General features: G+C 60.4%; 7 protein-coding genes across 7 annotated transcripts; 4 read left to right on the top strand and 3 right to left on the bottom strand.

Moving 5' to 3' along the window:
• Nucleotides 1-1,825: 1,825 nt before the first annotated feature.
• On the bottom strand, nt 1,826-3,129 carry TRAVEDRAFT_136630 (uncharacterized protein; the record flags this gene model as incomplete). The annotated part of the gene is made up of 5 exons (XM_008047113.1): nt 1,826-2,313; nt 2,379-2,520; nt 2,602-2,699; nt 2,807-2,932; nt 3,066-3,129. 5 exons carry the CDS (start codon nt 3,127-3,129, stop codon nt 1,826-1,828), a joined length of 918 nt encoding a protein of 305 aa, XP_008045304.1.
• A 1,558-nt stretch (nt 3,130-4,687) lies between these two features.
• Nucleotides 4,688-5,656, top strand: TRAVEDRAFT_136889 (uncharacterized protein; the record flags this gene model as incomplete). Its single annotated transcript, XM_008047112.1, has 3 exons — nt 4,688-4,945; nt 5,007-5,068; nt 5,128-5,656. 3 exons carry the CDS (start codon nt 4,688-4,690, stop codon nt 5,654-5,656), a joined length of 849 nt encoding a protein of 282 aa, XP_008045303.1.
• A 249-nt stretch (nt 5,657-5,905) lies between these two features.
• TRAVEDRAFT_175911 (mRNA splicing factor) lies at nt 5,906-6,698 on the bottom strand. Its single transcript, XM_008047111.1, has 4 exons — nt 6,576-6,698; nt 6,352-6,523; nt 6,181-6,292; nt 5,906-6,127 (listed from the first exon to the last, which is right to left on the bottom strand). Exons 1-4 carry the CDS (start codon nt 6,662-6,664, stop codon nt 6,024-6,026), a joined length of 477 nt encoding a protein of 158 aa, XP_008045302.1. The 5' UTR covers nt 6,665-6,698; the 3' UTR covers nt 5,906-6,023.
• Nucleotides 6,699-6,847: 149 nt separating this feature from the next.
• TRAVEDRAFT_75544 (GTP-binding protein lepa) lies at nt 6,848-10,390 on the top strand. Its single transcript, XM_008047110.1, has 20 exons — nt 6,848-7,141; nt 7,201-7,226; nt 7,283-7,310; nt 7,367-7,376; nt 7,426-7,513; nt 7,574-7,592; nt 7,641-7,695; nt 7,747-7,905; nt 7,960-8,159; nt 8,216-8,277; nt 8,334-8,477; nt 8,529-8,605; nt 8,661-8,726; nt 8,790-8,961; nt 9,038-9,172; nt 9,315-9,507; nt 9,573-9,612; nt 9,675-9,774; nt 9,825-9,944; nt 9,998-10,390. Exons 1-20 carry the CDS (start codon nt 6,972-6,974, stop codon nt 10,117-10,119), a joined length of 1,986 nt encoding a protein of 661 aa, XP_008045301.1. The 5' UTR covers nt 6,848-6,971; the 3' UTR covers nt 10,120-10,390.
• Nucleotides 10,391-12,088: 1,698 nt separating this feature from the next.
• On the top strand, nt 12,089-12,914 carry TRAVEDRAFT_54173 (uncharacterized protein; the record flags this gene model as incomplete). The annotated part of the gene is made up of 3 exons (XM_008047109.1): nt 12,089-12,201; nt 12,267-12,500; nt 12,557-12,914. The coding sequence occupies 3 exons, from the start codon at nt 12,089-12,091 to the stop codon at nt 12,912-12,914; spliced, it is 705 nt and encodes a 234-aa protein (XP_008045300.1).
• Nucleotides 12,915-13,913: 999 nt separating this feature from the next.
• Nucleotides 13,914-15,822, top strand: TRAVEDRAFT_54172 (uncharacterized protein; the record flags this gene model as incomplete). The annotated part of the gene is made up of 3 exons (XM_008047108.1): nt 13,914-13,993; nt 14,058-14,067; nt 14,137-15,822. The coding sequence occupies 3 exons, from the start codon at nt 13,914-13,916 to the stop codon at nt 15,820-15,822; spliced, it is 1,776 nt and encodes a 591-aa protein (XP_008045299.1).
• Nucleotides 15,823-15,936: 114 nt separating this feature from the next.
• TRAVEDRAFT_54171 (uncharacterized protein) lies at nt 15,937-17,250 on the bottom strand (the record flags this gene model as incomplete). The annotated part of the gene is made up of 5 exons (XM_008047107.1): nt 15,937-16,001; nt 16,055-16,423; nt 16,493-16,775; nt 16,828-17,112; nt 17,185-17,250. The coding sequence occupies 5 exons, from the start codon at nt 17,248-17,250 to the stop codon at nt 15,937-15,939; spliced, it is 1,068 nt and encodes a 355-aa protein (XP_008045298.1).
• Between the last annotated feature and the right edge of the window lie 1,179 nt (nt 17,251-18,429).

Here is an 18,429-nt window from a genome sequence, read left to right as displayed (position 1 = left end):
GGACCTGCCTGAATTGCCTCGCCGGCTCTAGAGATGCACCCCGACACCGCGCCAATACGGCACTTTTACGACGGGACGGCAGCGTCGCCCGAAAGCCAGCGGTCGGCGTCCTGATCCGCCTAGTGGACATCCGTGGATATCCATCGGTTTCCCTTGCGTCGAAACGCGGATGCCGTTCATGGTGAGCGCGTTCTCAAATGCGCTATAGCGGCCGGCGTCGACGCACACCTCTCACGTTCCCTGACTCATCCGCGTCGCACGCCGCGAGTTCGAAAGAGCAGCGAGCACACCCCGTCGATCGAGCCGTGCGTGCGTGCGCCCGCCCCCCGTGCTCGGCTCCAGGAATACGGGCGTGTTTATTGGAGCGACAGCACCTTCCCATTATGCGCCTCTCGCGCCCGCCAGACGCGTCCTCCGCCGCCTCGATGCGGCAGAACCCCATAATAACGCGTGTGAGGCGTCCCCGGCTGCGTCGCGCGCGGGAGGGGCTCGGATACGCCAGTGGATCCATGTACTGGCCCTCCTCCTGCGCCCGACCCGCCGCCCTGGCTTGGCGTCCAAAACCGTGCCGCGAGTCTCTTCGATATGACCCGACGCCCCTGCCGGCATCCCCCCCTGCCTTCTGCCTGCACCCACTCGACAGCCTGCGTCGGACGGCCCTCGAAGGCGTACGTTAGGTGCCGAGCGCATCCCTCGACCACGCCGGCTGAGCATTGCGCCGCCGCGGTGGGCACGCCTGCGCACACTCGCACCCGCACCCGGCGCCGTTCTCATCCTCGCGCCGCCGCTACGCTGCGGGCCCCCACTGTCCCACGGCCGCGTCCTGGCGGCGCGCTGTGCGCTCCCGCTCTCAGAGCCGTGGCGGACGACGTGAGAAGCGCCCCCTGCTGCGCACCGGGACGGGGCTCCTTTCCGGGCGGACAAGCACGCCCGCCACACGTCTCCGAAACGCAAGCAGGCGTAGGGCACTGCTTGTGTCCCCATTGGCCGCACGAGCCGAGCGCACGGTGGCGGCGCAGGACGAGTAGAGTTGGACGAGGGCATGCAGACTGACAATTAGTCGCAAATGACCGGGCGGGTCGCGCGCGGATGCGCAACCGCACGCGCACCGTGCACGGCGACTTGAAAATGAATTCAAACGCTGGGGCGGCCGCTGTGACAGCCGTCAGACGGGGCGCCGGAGCTGGGGACTGGGACGGTGCAAAGAACCACTGCCCATGCCGTACGTACGTTGTGCAGCGCAACGGGGTCCGCCCGCTCGGGGTACTCGGGTGCTCTCTCCGACTTCTCGTCGAGAGCCACAGAGGTGCGTTTCGACTTCGCTGGGCGTACGCACGCGCGGGCGTCGTCACTCCGCCTATTGAAGGGGTGGGTTTTCTGCTCGACTCCGCCGTACGGCAAATACTCGTCCGAGGGTCAGGCCGCTGTGCGTACCGACACGGCTGTCATGGCGCACCCCAGCCGGTGCTGGCAACAGTCGGCTTTTACAGCCCGCAGACGTATGGACGACGTGCTCCGGTGGACGTTTACCCAGATCGCTGGGATGTGTACCATGGCGTCGGTGAGGGAGACGACACCAAGGGCATGGTCTTGGAGAGCACGGAAGCAATCGATTCTAGAAGATTACGATATCACGAGGGTATGGATGTGTGGATGCTAAAAGTACATCGCCACCGGGAAGTTCCTTGGGAGAATACAGTAGAGTATGACAACGCAGGCTCACGTAGCGAGGGGTGCGCTTGCTATGTTCGGATACAGCAGTGGGTTAGTCGGATACGGTTACAGCACGGGCGCGAGCGGGGAAACGCGGGGTGTGGGTGGTCGTCTACGATTTCGATCGGACCCCGCGCGCCGGCAGTTGCGAATAGGCCCGGTTTTTGGGCATGAAGAGCACAGACGCAGGGTTCTTCTTTCCGACTGGCCGGGGCGGCGGCGACCGACCATCGGGCGGGGACGAAGGGACTTCTGGAGGGCTAGTAGCCGATGCGACGGGCGTGCTCGGGTCAACATCCATGGACCGAGAGACAGCAAGCGCAGGCTTGCTCGGACCCGCCACCTTCGACGGCGCGCTCGGCGCCCGGTTAACCTTGGGAGGATTACGTGGGACTGCCACGGCTCTCACAGTCACCCGAGAGCCAGATGCGGCCGACGTCGACGTCAAAGGCGGGGGCGGACGTGCACTGACGGCGTGGCTCACGAGGGTGCGCTGCTGAAATGCCGGGCGCGTCATGAGCGCGCTGAAGACGCCTTTTTGCATGTTCGCAGCATGAGTGCGCGTCTTCTGGAACAGCGTCTTGGGCGCGGAGGCGCCCCCTGCGCAGATTGAGCGTCAGGGCGGCGGAACGCAATATACGGCGCGGCGTGAGAGGCTGACGTACAGCGGGCGCGTTTGGCAGCGGGAGGGAGTCTGTCGGTGATCTTGATCGAGGATGCTTTGCGCTGTTCCTCATCTAGCTGGCGCTTTTCTCTCAGTCTAGCTGCCGCTTTCTCGAGCTTGTTTGCGTCCTCTTCTTGGCACCTCTATACAGAACAAAGCGTTGAGCACGGGGCGGAGGAAATGGGCTGTCAACCGCAGGCCGTAATACAACAAAGGGGACGCACTGCGAATTCTTCTTTCCACGACCCGCATTCTGGCTCATCCTCGTCGGTGTCACGGACCAGCAAAGGATATTGCTTGCAACATAGCCGCTTCCAGATATCTGGATAGAGGGAGAGACTGAGTGAGCGCGAACTGTATTCGGGGAAACCCCGCACCTGAACTGTACTCGGCAATATACTAGGTGGAGTATGTCAGCACCCGTAATACAGCGGGAGGGAGTAGGTAGGCGTACAGGATCCTCCTCTTCAAGTTGCCACAGGGTTTCCGCGGTGCAGCTATTGAGGACGGGGAGAATGAGATCTTTCCGGAGACCTTCTCCCAGCCTCGTAAAGCCTAAGGTGTGTGAACGTGAGCTAGACAGGGCCGCAGGGGGGCAAGGGGAGCGTACTGTTGACGTGCGCGGCGACCACTGGCGGGTAGCTCGGTCAGGTGCCACTGGAATCGATGTTCCTGGAGGGAAGCTTACCGCGCTGACAACACTGGACGAGAGTGGGAACCGCGCGGCCGCCATGCTCAGTATCGTAAGACATCTGGAGGAGCGCGCGAGGAGCGATAGAGCTGGAGGTGGTGGAAGGTGAGAAAGACGGCTATACGAGGACAGATGTTCGGCGGCTCGGAGAGAGAGAGAGGGTGGACGGGGTGGCACGAGCGACCGCCCACGCGAGCATCTCCCCACGGGTGCTTCTCGCGCCCGCCTCCTTTTGGATACCGCCTCCTTTGATCCAAGTTCGTTCGTCCCTTCCACCCCCTCTGCGCACCACAAAACCCATGCTAGCCCGTCCCAGCGCCCCGCTCTGGTGTTCACAGCGGGCGCGAAGCACGCCGCGGGACACACGCGGGGGTCTGCGGGGGCGCAGGGTCGCATGTCAACTGACACGCCCGCCGCGCGCCCTGTCCTTCCTGTCCCGAAGCCAGCAGGTGTGTGAATCGGCAGCCCGCTCGTTCTCGCGGTCCGCCTGCGCTCTCGGCCACGGTGCCAGAAGCGCAGAAGCCACGCCCCCTCTGACGGCGCAGCGGCATTCCCGTCACAGCTGCTCCTGTCAACTGATACGGGAAATCCGATGCGAGCTTGTTTCCCCGTCTCCCGCCTCTGCTGGCACGCTCCTCTTCCTGAAGGTCTGCGCAGCATGTGGCCACTCCCTACTACGGCCGACGCATTCTGTCCCGTCCCAGCCCTAACCGCGTCCACGGCCCTCCGCACGGGAAGAAGAACCGCCCTACACCCGATCGAGGCGTGTGTCGTACTCGGATGCCACATATCCCCAACGAGGCACTCGGACTCGTTCAGCATGCTGCACGTTAGTTCCAAGGAACCTTTTCGTCATGCACGGCGTCAGATCCCCCTTACTCCGCCTCGAGCCCCGAGCGTCCGAGATAGCATGAGAAGGGCGGGAAACAGCCTTGCGACGTCTTGCCCTTTCTAGGGCACCGCCCACTGTGTCGGGAGCGCTCTGAGAATTTCCCCCAACGGCAAGCCAAGCAAGCCGGAACGGGGAGATGTGAAGTCTGTTCAGTCCTCGAACGATCCTGAAACGTGCCCGAGACAGCATGCGCTGGGAGAGGGGCCGTGGGGAGGGCCCATTGACTCGCCGGCCCGCTCTCATACACGTCTCCCACCTTATGGGTCCAGTCGATCTCGCGAGGAACTGCGCTTCCCTACCGCTCGAAACAGAGTTGTTCCTGAGCCCTTCTCAGACTATCGCCGTGGCACTTTCCCCGGTTCCTCCAGCGCGTCCCGTTCGAGGCTCCGGCCATTACGCGATCAGCCCCGTCCGCTGCCGTTCCCAGCCCCGATGCTGCGGGCAAGGCCCGTGGACATAATTGACTCCTGTCCACGCTTTCTCAAGATTCCGCCAGCACTCCCGTCCCCGCATCGAGATTCCCGGCGGGAACGCCTGTGCACGCATGCCGCCGTCCCGGGTTGGACTCTAACACGGGAAGCTTTACAGCATTCTCGTGGGTGCCTAGCGCGAGCGGGAAATATAAATCTCCTGCGCGGCAGTGTACGATGGTGTACACCGACCGCCCTATCCGCCTGGCTCCTCTCCTCGGCGTCCAAATACCGGCAACCTAGCGCAACCGCCCACCATGTTCTACGCCCCTGCACAGGATGTCCAGCGGCCCACCCATCCACGCCTCCACGTCCGCGACGCGCGAGACGCACACATCGTTTTCGAGGCCGTGCGCAAAGGATTGCTCAAGCCGGTCTTCCGGCGGTTAAACGAGTTGGAGAGGTCCAACTACATCCAGTCCGGCTCGCTCTTCGTTTGGGAGGAGAGCGATGACGAGATGGGCCTAAAACGATGGACAGACGGCCGCGTCTGGAGCCAGTCTCGAATGCGCGAGGTCAGTCGTCCTCAAACGTACCGGTCCCACTCCAAACTGACTCCGGGATGACCTCGGCCAGCCCTACCTGTTCTACGACGAGAAGCTCGCGACCGACGAGCCACCTTCCGAGCCAAAAACGAAGTAGGGCTCCCACAGATCGGACGCTGTGCCTGTTTGCTGATTTTAGCGTGTCGCGTCAGGTGCACATACCGCTTCGTCGAGGGCCCGTCGCGGACGTGGACGTCCTCCGCACAGTCGCACTACGAGCGCAGCGACCACCACCCCTTGGGGCTCGTCAAACAAGCGTACTCGGCGTTTGTCTTCACGTCTGTCAACGCGAAGCCGCGCAAGTGGCACCTCACCGCGTACTTCACCTACGCGGATCTCCCCAGTATACCCACCGTCGACCAGGACCCGCTCCTCCGCACCGTCGCGGTCCCACCGGGCGTGTACAAGAGCGGGAAGGCGCGCTCGCGGAACTCGGACGCGTCGACGTCCGGGATCCCCTCGCCGCCGTCGACGCCATCACCAGGAAGCTCGGGGTCGCGCCCGTCTTCGCCGATGCAGACCTCCCCACGAGCGAAAAAGGATGGAGTCGTGCTCCCGTCCCTCCAATCCGCGATCGCGCATACCCCGATGGGCTTCGCAAACTCACATCACCTCACACGGCCGCGGATGGCGGAGGACCAGCGGATGATACAGATGTTGAACTCGCGTCCAATCCTGTAGGGCGCGAGTGGTGTGGCTCGGTCTTTGGGTTCCTTCTACGGCTGCGTGGGCAGGGTTTCAGGGGACTGTTTTGGGTATATTTGCTCTCAGCGCTCGTTGGGCACTTTGTACTTACTAGCAGTAGGGTAGAGAACGCGAGTTAGAATTCCGTTTGCGCCGGGTGTGCGAGTCTGAACGGCCAATTGCCACGAACAAGAGGCCGCCATGCGCATGGATCGTGGTTTAGGCCCATTCCAGGCGGTCACGGCGGGAGAAATGCCAAACATACTTGACGCTGTGGTCAGAATAAGGATACACGTACACGTAAGTAGATGATACAGTACAACAGCGGGGGCGGTGTAGCAGGTCCAGATAACGCTAGTCGGAATCAATCCTCCTCGTCTGAGGAGGCGTTTTCGCCCGCCCGCTGCTCGGCGTTCATGGCGCCGACGAGATCGTCGGACTGGCCCTTCTGTTCCGCTAGTCGTTGCCCTATAGAACGTGATAAGGTTCGGACCTGTCGAACGAAAGGTGCCTTGACATACGGATGAGGGTATGTATGGCTTCCTGCGTTTTCCTCTCCAGCTTCGAGAGTTTCTTGTCTAGCTCGCGTTTGAGGTCCCAGTTTGGCCTTTTGGGCGCGATGTTAAACAGGTCCTATAGGCGGTCACAACAGCATAAGGATACGTTCCACAGCATGAACGGTGGGTACGCACTAGGTCTTGTGCTCTCCGCTCAGCATCCTCCGCAATGATCTTCTCTGCGAGCCCCTCTACTTGGTGTTCGACCGTGTCCTCCATCTGCACATCTTCATCTTGTGCATGCTTCTTCAGCGTACGCGTATCCGGGTCAAAGGAACGGTGCTTAATGACTGGTTCATCATCTGCTCTATCCCACAGGTCAGCAGGTCATATACCGCTCTGGTGGGTGCGCGACGTACCCAGCCTCGTCTGTGGCCTCACCGGCCTTGCGCTTCCGCAGCGCGGTAAGCCTAGCTTTTCTCGCCTCGGACGCTTCTGCAAGAGACATGGCGAGGGGCTGCAGGTGGTGCAGGAGGTGTGGACACGGTTGGTCGCGTCTGCGAAACAACAGACGCTCGATCGTAGAGAGCGCGCTGCTGACTCAGCAACGTCAATGGTTCTTCAATATTTCCCAGTTTGGCCAACCGACGCGGTCCTCGCACAACTCCAGCCCTCTTGCACTCAACGTCGACGCGACGGTGCTCTCATCTTCCGGCGGTGTGCTCTTATCTTGTGACAATCTACTCTACTGAAGAGCTTCTGTACTTTGGAACAACGTCTACTGGGCTGGTGGCTGGTCGAGCTACACGCAACACATGCTTCAGACTTGGCGGCAAGCCTGCTTGAAAGTATTCGACAGACACCAGAAATACCTCCCACAGTCGTGTCGCTCTCAGTCATGGAGGGCTTTTACGTACTCGGCGCCATGTATGGCGCTTCAGAAGACGGTATCAACGATGGAGGACTACCCTTGTGAGGTCATACGGTGCGTCAGGATGCGTACACCTACGGCGCATGTATTCATATTCATGCCGCCTACCCTAGGAATTTCTCCATCATCGCACACATAGGTGAGATACAACATCGCATTGCATGTCCGCTGTACATATGCTCAGATGAATGGCAGACCACGGGAAGTCTACCCTCGCCGACCGGTATGTACCGCTTCTCGTATATACGGAAGTATTGATCTTGACCGCGGACTGGCTAGTTTGCTGGAGGTTAGTCGCTCTTTAATCCCCGGCATATACACAACTTGACCCGCTAAAGTTGACGCGCACTATCAACAAACGAGTAAAAGGCGTAAATGCGCAAGTTCTGGACAAATTGAAGGTCGAGCGAGAGCGCGGAATTACCGGTAGGTTTGTCGGACTAACTCATGCCGTTCCACTGAAGTAACCCTCTTTGAAATCCCAAGTCAAAGCGCAGACTGCCAGGTAAAGTTACTGTATCGTTTCAATTACTCCACTCTGACCATCCGTTAGCATGTTCCATGACAAGGGGGACACGAGGTACCTACTTAACCTTATTGACACGCCGGTTCGTCCTTCAAATAGGTCATATTCGTTTCTGTGCTTAGCCAGACCTTAGGGGCATGTCGACTTCTCCTGGGAGGTGGCGCGCTCCCTCGCAGCGTGTCAGGGTGCTTTACTCCTTGTAGACGCCTCACAGGGTGTGCAGGCCCAGTCCATATCCGTATACCATGTTGCGAAATCGAAGGGTCTGACGATCATCCCGGTTCTCAATAAGGTGACTTCAGAAGAGCGGTGTTCTCATCACTATATTTACTTACTTATGAGACAGATTGACTTGCCCGCTGCGCAGCCCGACATGGTCGCCAAACAAATGCATGCTACTTTTGGAATAGAACCTGCGGACGTTATCAAGATATCTGCGAAGACTGGCAAGGGCGTCGAACAGGTGCTGCAAGCAATCATCGACCGGATACCACCCCCGGTTGGCGAACCTCTGGACCCGCTCAAGGCATTCCTCTTTGACTCCTCGTAAGTTGTTACAAGCCCCGGACTGTCTTCTGTTCGCCTACCGTGTGCTATTGTAGGTACGACCGCTATCGTGGCGTCATCTCTTTAATGAACATTCAAAGCGGTGTGCTCCGGAAAGGTATGCATCTATACAACTTCATGACGAAGAACTGTATCTGAACACGGTGTTATTAGGCGACAAAATAGCTTCATGCTTCACTCGCAAGAAGTACGAGGTCACAGAATTAGGTATCATGCATCCCGAGGAAGTGTCTACAGATTGTCTCCGACCCGGCCAAGTAGGGTTCGTAGCTTGCAGCATGAAGGAGTCTGCGGAAGGTCGGACACACTTTCCCATACCACGACTCATCGCTAACGACATCTTCACAGCCCATATAGGCGACACGTTCTATCGAGTCGGCCATCCCGTGGATCCCATGCCAGGGTTCAAACCCGCCAAGGCAATGGCGCGTAAACCTAGCCTCTATATCTAGTTGCCGGTCTCTGAATCTTCCTATCCAGGTATACGCGGGTGTGTACCCCGTTGACAGCAACGACTTCCTGAAGCTGGAGGAGTCCATCAAGCGGGTGCGTTCGCGGAGTTCGGCTTCTCTCGCTGCTCTCGAATAACGCGCCGTTACATCCGGATAGCTCTCTCTCACGGACCGCAGCGTCGAAGTGACCCGGGAAACATCCTCTGCGCTTGGCCAAGGGTGCAGACTGGGCTTCCTGGGGACGCTGCACATGGACGTCTTTCGTCAACGCCTGGAAGACGAATACAATGCCGACGTCATCATCACGGCTCCCACCGTCCCGTACAAGGGTAGGCTCACTCCGCAAACGGCCCTGGCATTCAGTCGCTTAACATAGACTCGCGCGGCGCCCTGCGTGTCGCCCAGTGCTTCACAGGAACGGAAAGGACTCAATTGTGAGCAACCCGACCGACTTTCCAGAACCGGCCGACTTTGCAAGCGGCGGCCGCGCGAAGGGCGTGGAGGAGCCTATCGTGAAGGCCACGATCATCGTCCCCGAAAGTCAGTCCTCGCTCCCCCCTTCTGCTTCGCGCGCGCGGACTCGCCTCCCATTCGCCCGTCCAAGGCTCGTCGACGACCCCAATTCTCACATTCTCCCGCGTCCCTCCGTCAATTTGAACTGACACACGCCGCCCGCCCACAGAGTACTTCAGCGCGATGATGGAGCTCGTGTTCGAGAACCGTGGGACGGGCCTCGAGTGGCACGCTCTCGACGCGGACGGGGACACATCCGGGGACGGCCGCGTGCTCATGACCGCGACCCTGCCCCTGACCGAGATCGTCACCGACTTTTTCGACAAACTCAAAAGCCGGAGCTCGGGCTTTGCCAGCTTTGAGTTCGTCCTTGTGGCCCCGCCGGTGCGCTTCTGCACGCTGATCGACTCCCGCGCTTGCTTTGCAGCTACGAGGATGCCGGCTACCAGGCGAGCGACATGCGCAAGGTCAGTCCAGCGGGTGGCCGTGAGAGCCTCTACCAGACGCTGAGGGCGGGAATACCCCACAGATGACTTTCTTGCTCAACGGCAAGCCTGTGGACGCACTCGCACTCATCGTCCATGCAGATAATGCGGCTAACATCGGGCGCCGCTGGGTGGACAAGCTGTGTACGCGCATGCACTCTTCTCTGACACTGCCCCTGCTGAGCCCGTTATAGTCAAAGTTATACCCCGCCAGCTGTTCGAGATTCCCATCCAAGCAGCCATTGGCGGTAAGGTCCTCGCACGACGGACGTTGTCTGCCATGCGGGCCGATGTCACAGCTGGACTATACGGAGGTGTGTACGCCCCCACACGCGTACAGCAGCACTTTCTGACAGGCAGGACCCAGGGCACTACGAGCGCAAGATGAAGCACCTGAACAACCAGAAAGAGTCGAAGCGGAAGATGAAGCGCGTCGGGCAAGTCGACCTCCCGCAAGAAGCCTTCTTCGACCTGCTCAGCTCGAAGTGATGGATCGCATCAGCCATCACGCCCCGTCCTCCACCAACCACAAGCAGGATTATTGCCTGCTCTGGCGTCATCCCTGCCTGCTCGGCCTCTTTCCAAGTTCCCACCCGGCCGTGTGGGGTGCCGCCGAAGCATCAGCGGACGCGCCGACACACCCGCGTCCACGATGGGCGTCTGACCGCAGCGCTGTTATCATAGCACCAGTCGTAATGGTATCGTAGCCTCATGATGTACCCGGCGCTCGGCGCGGGAGGTCATCTTCACGATTTGGCGGAATTGTAATTGGTCGCACGGATGGACTTCAAGAGCTCAACCGTCAGCAACGGCGATCGAGCGGCGGGTGTCCGCGGGTGGTTATAATAAGGTACGGGTATTCATAGCACAACTCCTCGATACGGTCACCCCTCCTCGCTGAGCAAGAAGCGCGCGAGCAATTGGCGGGCGGGTACGCCAAGACGGTAGGCTGTGTGCACGGGCACCCCTTTGCTGTGTTCTCCATACTGAAGGTTTTATAGGCACTGACCGCAGACTTGACTGCATCTAGATGCCTCTCCATATGTCGCACATTGCCATCTGTGCAATTTGCGAACGCTCAAGGGGATCCCGGAGGAGCTAGCATCAGCCATCATCCGTAGGCGCATCAGCAAGAAGGGGACGGTGCAGCCTCCATTCTGACCTCATCTCGCGCCGGCGGGGTTAATGACGTCGGACTGGAGGCTCTCACCAGATGTCCAGATGGCCGGCGGGAGCAGCGGCCCCGTTAACACAACGCTAAACGGAAGCGATTGCATAACTTTAGACGTCCTCCTCAGCCGCGGACAAATACGTCCTCGGACTGTGATTGTCATTGAACGCCGCAGCGCACGAGATACCCGAGGACAGATTTGCCTGCGTGCTGTGGATTGCAGCGGCGTATCTGTGCTGACAGGTGCAGCGGTCGATCCTTGGTCGCAGCTGTATGGACCCGAACTGTGCTTAGCAGTGAGATCTTCGGAGTCACGAACAAGTCGTCAACGGCGTGTTGAACACGCCCCGCAGGCAGCAGTCGCGTCGCGCGGTGGTCGCGTCATTTCGCGGTAGGCGCGTCCTTTGTCGCGCGGCTCGTGATGAGGAAGCGTCCGAATTTAATCAGGTTCCTCCTTGCTTCGGAGAGTCACCTAGCAACAGAGAATTATTTCAGGCTTTGCAACGCTCTTGAGTTATACCGAACGGTAGACCAGCTCGGCGTGGTGTTTATACTACGAGCACCATCGTCAGGTGTGGGTGGGTGTGGGTCATGCGTGCCCTGGGCGAGGCGTGTCCAATCCAGCATGAAGTGTTTCTGAGGGAATTCACCCGGGGTTGAGGCATTTTTTGCTGGGCGAAGCCGACGGAAGGGGACAGAGACGGCTATCGCAACGCTAGAACCCCGACGCCGAATTCTAGAAGGCGGATCAACACACCCGTGCCTTCCTCCTTGCGTCCGTCTTGCAACGCCTGCAGGACGGGGTGTGCTGTACGAGGGCCTGTACAGAGGCTGTATCTGCCACACGATAGAGGGGAGTTTAGATGATGGCGTCCATGGCGTACGGGGTGATTGCGGCCTGTGGAGATGTCGAGAGATGGTGGATGGGCGCGGGGAGCACAAAACAGCAAGATTGGGCTGATCAGATCTGGGCGTCTTTGATCAGAGGGCCTTGCCAGATCGGGGGGAAGGTGACAGATGTTTCCACGACGACAGACGAGTCCTGGCCGATAAAAAGGCGCAGCTGCCCATCAGCACCCCCCATCCGCCCTTCCTCCCTTGTCGAGCTAGTTCTCTTTGCTGCCAGCACACCACGAGCAGGGTACGTCCTCGCTGTTCGTCGCGGCGACCTCACAGCACGTATACTGACATGCTGCCATTTAGTCTCGAGTCGGTTACTTCGTCCTTCGCTAACTATTCCTGAACTCGTGCCTGTTCATCCCACACTCCCTTTCGACCAAGTTCAAGATGCGTTTCTCCGCCGTTGTTGCCGCTCTCCTGCCCGTTGGTTTCGCGCTGGCCCAGACCACCCACACCGTCAAGGTCGGTGAGAATGGCGGCCTGACCTACGACCCCACCTCGTGCGTAGTCGTCCGCTGATCTGCACCGCGTCGATCCTTGCTCACGCTGTCCCCCGCATCCGCAGCGTCACTGCGGCCAATGGCGACACGATTGAGTTCCAGTTCTTGTCCAAGAACCACACCGTCACGCAGTCGACGTTCGCCTCGCCCTGCTCGAACATCACCGACGCGACCGGCCTCGTCACTGGTGTCGACTCTGGCTACCAGTTCGTCCCCACGAATGCCACCTCGTTCCCCGTGTGGAGCATCACCGTCAACAACGCCTCCACGCCCCTCTGGTTCTACTGCCGTCAAGCCAAGTGAGTAATCTGGTACTTGCACTGCTCGGCAATCGCGACTGACCGTCGTCTCTTAGGCATTGTCAGGCGGGCATGGTCTTCGCTGTGAACCCTACGGCGGCCAAGACCTACGAGGCGTTCGCCGCGGCGGCTGCCCTTTCCGACGCCGTCGACGGCTCCGCCTCGACCACCAACGGTGCCGCTTCCAACACGACCACCAGCGGTACCGCTGCCGCTAGCGGCAGCGCGGCCAGCGCGACGGGCTCAACGGGCTCGGCCGCCGCCTCTGGTGCGCTGAACCCCTCCGCCAGCGCGTCCGGCTCGACCGCCTCGCCCAGTGCAGTCGGCACCGGCAACGGTGCTGGCGCAGTACACGCCGGCGCCGGCGCGATGCTCCTGTCGCTCGCCGGTCTCTCGCTCGGCATGCTCCTCTAAGCTTAGAGCGCTCTCCGCTGTACCCGGCGCGCCGGGTGGATTGGGCTCGCCGCGAGGAGAGAGGGGTTGGGGATATGGGTTTATTGGCATGGACTGCTTTACCATCGGGTTTGGGACGCTTCACACGCAGCTCGGCACGCACGCACGCATTCAGGCAACGCATCGTTAGTTAGCTTTGTCCCTGCGCTATGCGCAGGGCGGACACTTCCTCCAGTAACCTTCTGTCATTGTGTGTAGCTAGGTAGCACATAGTTTTTCAAGGGATCGGCTCACTGAAAAACATCTTCGTGGTGTGCGAGGGTGAGGCAGCAGCGAGCTGTGCTCAACTGAGAGCAATGGGGACCTGGGGTATGTGCCTGGAGGGTCCTGATCTGCATTGCGCAGGCTGTCAAGGAGATAGACCGGGCGATCAGCGCTCTGAAGATGTGGCGGTTGTCGTGGTGTTACGTGATGGGCAGATATTGCGCGCTCCGTCGTGCTGCGACGGCGTTGATGCTTGGGAGTCCTCATCGTCGTCCAATGGCCGCAGGCTGGAAGAGAACCATGCAACATGGGGATCCCGGCGGTGTCGTGTTGGCGTCAGCGTCGCGCGCGAGGTCTTTAGATTCTATCATCGTCTCCGTCTACTCGCCGAACCTGCGATATATCATGCATTGACTTTCTGACGAGCAGACAAAGCCACTATGTCAGCAATTCAACAGGCCAATTATTCTTGGGTTTGTGGGTGTTATAGCATCCGCCAGAGGGCTGCGCCATTCAATTATAGCTCCAATATTGACCCAGCTGGTGCGTTGGCTATATTGATATATATATATATCTTGAAGCTCGAAGCCTGTAGTGTTTCTAGACGTTCCCAGTGGTTTGACATGACCCCAACTTATCTCTTGTGGCGCAGCGCCGCCCCGCAATTCACCGATGCCCAGGCTAGTGATTTTGACCACGACGTCTACGACCACGACCACCGCGTCTGCCTATTCCTGTGCGCATATAGTCAGAAAAATGGTCTCGGGCGAGCCCAACTGTGTGGCCGCGTGCGGTATGCTCAAAACATCGCTGCCTATCGAGATGCACACACTCAGGTAAGGGCGCCTTGATTACTGCTCACTTCAAACGAATCAACTAATCAACTTGCCTATTTTCCAGTTCTGATCTAGTAAGGCTCACAGAAACGACACCAACTTGGATAAAACGCATACTTACTCCTTCATATGATTGCGTGTAGCTGCGCACCCTCGAAGAAGACCTCTCCAAAGTTGTCCTATCCTTGCGGCAGGAGCACAACTCTCGGACATTCCCTGGCAAGCTCCCACCCGAGGTCCTCCTGCACGTCTTCCGGCACGCCCGAGAGGTCAAAGACACGCTGGACGACGATAGCCATCTCATCATTCCCCCGCCAGACCACAAGACCCTCCTCTCCCTCACCCATGTCTGTCGCTTCTGGCGGTCGACCGCCATCGCCTCCCCCGCGCTCTGGAGCCACGTCCCCCGAGTCCCCGTGAAGATCTCAAGCCTGTTTTTACAGCGCGCCGGCAAGAAGGTCCCGCTGACCATCCACATCATCGGGCTCTCCTTCCCATGGTGGCGGGAGGACCCCCGCAAGCCGACCCTGTCCCTCCGCGTGCGCGCCCTCATCATCGACACGAGCCACTCCGACATGGCCGGCTACACCGCGAAAAACTCGCTGCGCCCCGTCGCCCCGCACCTCCGCTACCTCGCCATCACCTCGCCGATCCGCGAGTACCGGTACAGCGACCCACCCGCAATCACCTCCACGACGCTTTTTGGGGGCGCTGCGCCCGCGCTCACCGCGTTCGCGCTCACGCTTCGCTCCGGGGTGCTCTACGCAGACTCGTTCCCCGCGCTCGCGCATCTGCGCATCGCCGGCAGCGAGCACATCGTGCTCCCCGCGCTCAGCCTCCTCGCGATGCTCGAGCACACCCCTGCGCTCGAGACGCTATACGTGCGCAACACGACCATGCGGCACCCGAAGCAGGCGCTCCCGCTCCCTACTGTGCGCCTCGACCGCCTGCGCGCGGGCTCCATAGACACGCAGAGTGTCGACGCCGCGTGCGCGCTCGTGCAGGCGCTCCGCATCCCGGCCACGGGCACGCTCCAGCTGCACCTCCTCAAGGTCCTCTCCAAGGCCGCGCTCGCACTCCCGTCCACGCTGGGCGAGGCGCTCGGCCCGCTCGCCGCGCTCGAGGTCATCGCGGGCTCGTCGTTCTTCCACGTGCGCACGCGCCGGCCGGAGGGCGGTGGGCTCTGGCTCGAGTTCTACGCGAAGGACGGGGGCGGGGTGCGTGAGCAGGTGCTCGCGCCACTCGTGCGCGCGCTGGGACCCGCGCTCGCGGACGTGCGCACGCTGCGCGTGTCGGCGTACTGGACGCACTACAGGGACGGGCTCCTCGCGACCGTGCTGAAGACGGCGGGGCCGCATATCACGGCGCTGGACGCGCTCGTCGTCGCGACCCCGAACCACACTTGGGCGGAGGGCGCGGAGGGGCTGCGCGGAGCGCTTGCGCCGCGGCGGGAGGGCGACGGGGAGGGGGAAGATGTCGTGCCGCTCCCCGCGCTGACTACGATAGGCGTGGAGAGCCAGGGGTGCGACGGCCGCTTCTACGAGCCGTTCGTGGACGTGCTCCGACAGCGCGCGGCGCGCGGGCACCGGCTCGAGCGCGTCGTCCTGCACGGCTCGCGTGCGTGGCAGACGACGGAGCAGGAGCAGCAGGCGGCGGCGGAGGTGGAGGGCCTCGTGGGCACGGTGGAGTACGCGAAGAGGGCGGTGTGGGACGTTGAGTGCGACCCGGCGTGGCGGACGATGAACGAGCACTGGGTGCTGTTCCCGCGGGCGGACGAGGAGAACTGCCATTGGGCGTGGGGCGGGCTGTTCCCGGGAAAGCACCGTTGACGATGCGGACGAACGTGTAGAAGTCAAGCAAAAATCGCATAACGCAGAGATAGTACAAGATACACAACGGAGGCGCGCTGTGACACTAGCTGCAGCCACATTTGGGCTGCTCGTTCACTGAATCCACTCTGGCAAGCCGGGCGGCCTGAAGCCTCGAGCCATGCAAGTGTCGAGAAACGCTGTGGTGCGGATCAGCACCCGAACGGCACTGAAATGCTCGTTATCGACGTACACTTTAGCGTATCATGTGTTGCCCCGCCAGGGACGTCAGCGGAAGCGTCCTTCCTCCACGGCGCGTCCAGCGGAGGCGGTACCCCAGGCCCATACAGCCGGGGTACGGACCTGCCCTCTTCAATCCCCGTCATCCAGGGAAACAGACCCTGAGGGGCTGCCGAAAGCTGCTCACGCTTCTCTGTGAAGGGCGCAGCTTCTTCGAGCCTTTTTGCGAGTGCGCGCACGCAGATCGTGCACTCGCAATCGTCGCTTGAAAGCTGCGGGGGTGCGTGGCGCCGGACGAAGCTCATCGGCGTGCTTGGCACGGGGACGAAGGAGTGCACGCGTATATCCTCTAGTCGTGCGCCCTCTTGTGTGCCATCGCTACCTGGTTTGCCAGAGAGGTGCAGACGGGAGATCAGCAGAAGGGACACTGCGCGGGAGGAGGCGGACATACGGATAAGGGACAGGACGTCATCCATACTGCTCACCGGCGTATATCGGCTCTCAAAGCTATAGGGCACATAGCCTCTCCGAGTAGTGACGGGCTTGCCCTTTCCCTTCGCGGGGCTTGTTTGGTGTGCCTGGTATAGCGTCGGCGGCTGGGGTGTGGATGTTTTGGCGAGCTCCGGGGATGAGTCCTCCGAGTCTTCTGAGTCTTCCGACTCTTTCGAGTCTCCCGCGTACTTTACGTCCTTCACGTTCTTCGCGTCCTCCCCGTCCTCCGTGTCCTCGGAGCTCTGTCCCTCATAAAAAAATATAACTCCATGCATATTTGAATACTAGACAGACCTCAGAAGACGGGGTGGAAGCTCGAGTGGTGGTCACCGGGCTTCCCCGTCGGGGACATGGACCTGCGGAACTCTGGGGCCAAGCAGGTTTGCTGTAGTCGTAAAGGGGCGACGTCCGGGCGAACGTCTGGCTCGGGCCTGCTTGTTGCAAACGGTCGTACGACGAGAGATACATGGGCGCTGGGTGGTCGCGATTAGAGTTCGTTCGTCGCGTTTTGTCGATCCGCTCGGATGGTGTATCGTCAGCGAGCTTGCGTTTCGCGGAGGTGTTCGTAGTGGCTGTGTGCTTGCCAAAAGGAAAATAGCACGCGTCAGTATCGTGGTATGCGCCCACAACGCAGAGAAACGCGATGCTCACCAATATATCTGGTGGGGGCGACCCTCCTGGGAGCACTGCGGGGAGTGGGGCAGACGAGGATGCCATCCGATGAGCACCACTTCATATAGAGGGCGAACCTGGAGGGGGGGCGGAGAAGTCCCCTCGACCATGCCCCTGCGCGTCCTCATATTATGTATCTCGACAGGCGACGCCGCGTTGTGTGTCGGCTACTAGCTCGCATTGCATGCATTTCCGTCTACATTGGCCGACAGCGGGATGACTCCGCTGTCAGTGGTCGACGTACATGGCAGGACTTGCCTTTCTGGCCCAGATTCGCTAGACGACCGGGTGAGTCGACAGAAGATCTTACGGCAACCGGCCTCGTTCCCGATAGACGTGGTTCAGCGGGTGTCATGGGATGCGGACTTCGTTCTGCAGGGCCGATATGGCGTGGGCGTCCGTGCGTTCTGACGTTTGCATTAATGGAGGCGAGAGGCGGTGACTTTGAATATCGGATGCCTTGGGTACGCGTCGAGTGTATACCAGATCTGTGAGAGTGACGCTCACTGAGACCAACGACTCCTCATGAGAGTGAGTGGCAACAGTGAGAGTCGCTCTGCCGAGGGGCCATATGGTCAGGTCGCGCGACGCGTTATTGTGCCGCGATCACGGCGTGTTGTGTCGCGCTCGTCGAGTACAAAGACAGGGTGCTCTGCGCCGCAGAACAGCAGCTCGGCGCATGCCTGCCCACGTACTTCAGGTTCGTCGCGCGGGCCTTTCGAATCCAACACGCGTGGCGCGCGTCGACCACGTCTTCCCCATCGCGGGGAGTTGATCCCGACCGTCCTGGTATGCCTGTCGGACCTCAGGCATCTGCGCCTAGATGGTGAGTAGCTCCAACGGCTCATCTCAAGCACAACGAGTCCGACTGCAGGACACGTACTATCAGGTATGAGCCACACAAACGCGTCTGCGATGCATGGCTATCAGCTATACACTTGGGATATCCCATGAGCAAAGTTGGTGTTCTGAGTGGGTGTCGTTTGTCTCAGCGTCTCACTGTTTTTGGTCGTCACTCGTAGTCGTAGAAAGGCTGTACATCGTACTTGCTCTAGAATCTGGTCTCACGCGATGAGCTAAGAGAGGGTGCGTGCAGCGGCCGCGTTGGCGTTCGTGAAGATGAGAGAGCGGAAGAGAGGAGGAGGCGGGGCCGAGGGCGTTGCCGCCGGGCGCGTCGGATTGCAGCGGCGGTGACATCATCGGCCGTCGACGCGCCGCTCGCGC

Source organism: Trametes versicolor (assembly GCF_000271585.1).
Source record: "Trametes versicolor FP-101664 SS1 unplaced genomic scaffold TRAVEscaffold_16, whole genome shotgun sequence".
In the NCBI taxonomy this organism is placed as follows: Eukaryota; Fungi; Basidiomycota; class Agaricomycetes; order Polyporales; family Polyporaceae; genus Trametes; species Trametes versicolor.
The sequence above is the reverse complement of the archived record's forward strand: the minus strand, read 5'-3'. Positions and strand labels throughout refer to the sequence as shown.